Source organism: Austrofundulus limnaeus, unplaced genomic scaffold (genome assembly GCF_001266775.1).
Source record: "Austrofundulus limnaeus strain Quisiro unplaced genomic scaffold, Austrofundulus_limnaeus-1.0 Scaffold141, whole genome shotgun sequence".
In the NCBI taxonomy this organism is placed as follows: domain Eukaryota; kingdom Metazoa; phylum Chordata; class Actinopteri; order Cyprinodontiformes; family Rivulidae; genus Austrofundulus; species Austrofundulus limnaeus.
Window position 1 is genome coordinate 534,189 of NW_013952543.1, and position 1,647 is coordinate 535,835.

Consider the following 1,647-nt stretch of genomic DNA (forward strand, 5'->3'; position numbering starts at 1 on the left):
GAGTTATATACTGACATGAACAGGTGAGTGGAATGAGCTGATTAGGTTTTCAGTAACGGGAGGGGCAGAGGCAATGAGCAGGACCAGACTGACAGGAGCAGGAAATGGGCATGACAAGGGCAGACAGGAGCAGGATCATATCCAATAGAGCATCTTTGGGATGTGGTGGAACGGGAGATTCGCATCATGGATGTGCAGCCGACAAATCTGCAGCAACTGTGTGATGCCATCATGTCAATATGGACCAAAATCTCTGAGGAATGCTTCCAGCACCTTGTTGAATCTATGCCATGAAGAATTGAGGCAGTTTTGAAGGCAAAAGGGGGTCCAACCTGTTACTAGCGTGGTGTACCTAATAAAGTGGCCGGTGAGTGTATGTTTTTTAAATCCGGAACAGCGCTTGTTGCAAAGTGTTTTGACGCTCGTCTTCGTCACATTTCACATGCTGTCATTGGTTGAGGAGCTTTGTTTACAAAACAGATGTCCACATGGTTTTTAAATTGTTTTAATTTCCTTACTTTCTAAGACACATTAGGTTGATTTGGTGCTGCAGTTTGCCTTGTAATGTTATTTTATACCTTTCTGCTACTTTTGCCTTTGCTGTTATTAAGTTTTATTAGTTTTTAGGATACAAGATGCTTCCYACAAAAATCAGAATGTGAATGTTATCCAGTTCATCTTGATATCTTGAATACTGAGGAAGTTATGAACAAAAATAGAAAACAAGAAGGTGAAATGATCACATTGGTTCTGCTGAGAACTGCAGCAAGAAAATATGAGCTGATTTCACCTAAACGAACATCAGTAACTTCCCTCATACTTGAGATAATCAGATGATTTTGGTGTTATTTTGTATGGTTTGTAAAGTTTTTTTTTTTTTCTGAATCCTCTGTCAGATTTAATATTGGTGTAGGACAAAAATTTATCCACATCCCTACATTAATGGAAATGAGTAAACAATCACCTTACCTTCCACAACGGTGCGATGCATCTGATAAACCCTTGGGAATCGCCTTTTGAGGAAACCCTCATATTTGGCATTTGCCCACTGGAGCTTGGAGGCGACGTAACGTACAACAGCACCTCGTCTAACTTTGGACGATGTATAACGCCTGCAGTACAGTCGGATGTGGAAAAGATTAAGACAAACAATCGATTAAAATACAAAACATTTGACTATTTATATAAACTATAATATTACACCTAATTTAGACCCCAATGACAGCTATAAACTAAATAACATTACTGGTTAACATTAAACAATCAACAGATTAAGCGAAAGACTTCCTTTATCTGTCGTTATGTTATCGAGTTTCTTGAMAGAGGAGTTTGCATCATGACAGCTAGCTTAGCAAATGTTCAACAAATGACACGAAAACAAGAAGATAAACACTGGACTCGTGTAAACTGAGGACATACCTGGGTTGGTAGGAAACATTTCGAGAATAAAAGTCATGTGTTATTCTACTGGTACCGAAACCACACAGTCGAGTTAAAGACAACTGACTGCACAGTCCGGTACAGGACAGCGCCATGTTTGATACAGTTACCGTAATGACGCTGATATGAAACACTGGTGGCTCCTCCTTTACCGTAATGGACCAAAAGCTAGCGTCCAGTCTGTTTTCACATTGAAATGTCAATAAT

General features: G+C 39.5%; 1 protein-coding gene across 2 annotated transcripts in view; it reads right to left on the reverse strand.

Moving 5' to 3' along the window:
* letmd1 (LETM1 domain containing 1) overlaps nt 1-1,647 on the reverse strand; it is a 28,798-nt gene that overhangs the window by 21,348 nt on the left and 5,803 nt on the right. The window contains exons 1-2 of one of the 2 annotated variants that reach the window (XM_014016232.1): nt 1,420-1,552; nt 970-1,112 (exon numbers count right to left, since the gene is read on the reverse strand). In XM_014016232.1, the coding sequence (XP_013871686.1) occupies nt 970-1,112; nt 1,420-1,535 (259 nt within the window). In that variant the 5' untranslated portion in view covers nt 1,536-1,552. Of the gene's footprint in view, nt 1-969; nt 1,113-1,419; nt 1,553-1,647 lie in introns of those variants that run through there. The other variant, XM_014016233.1, reaches the window with a different exon arrangement.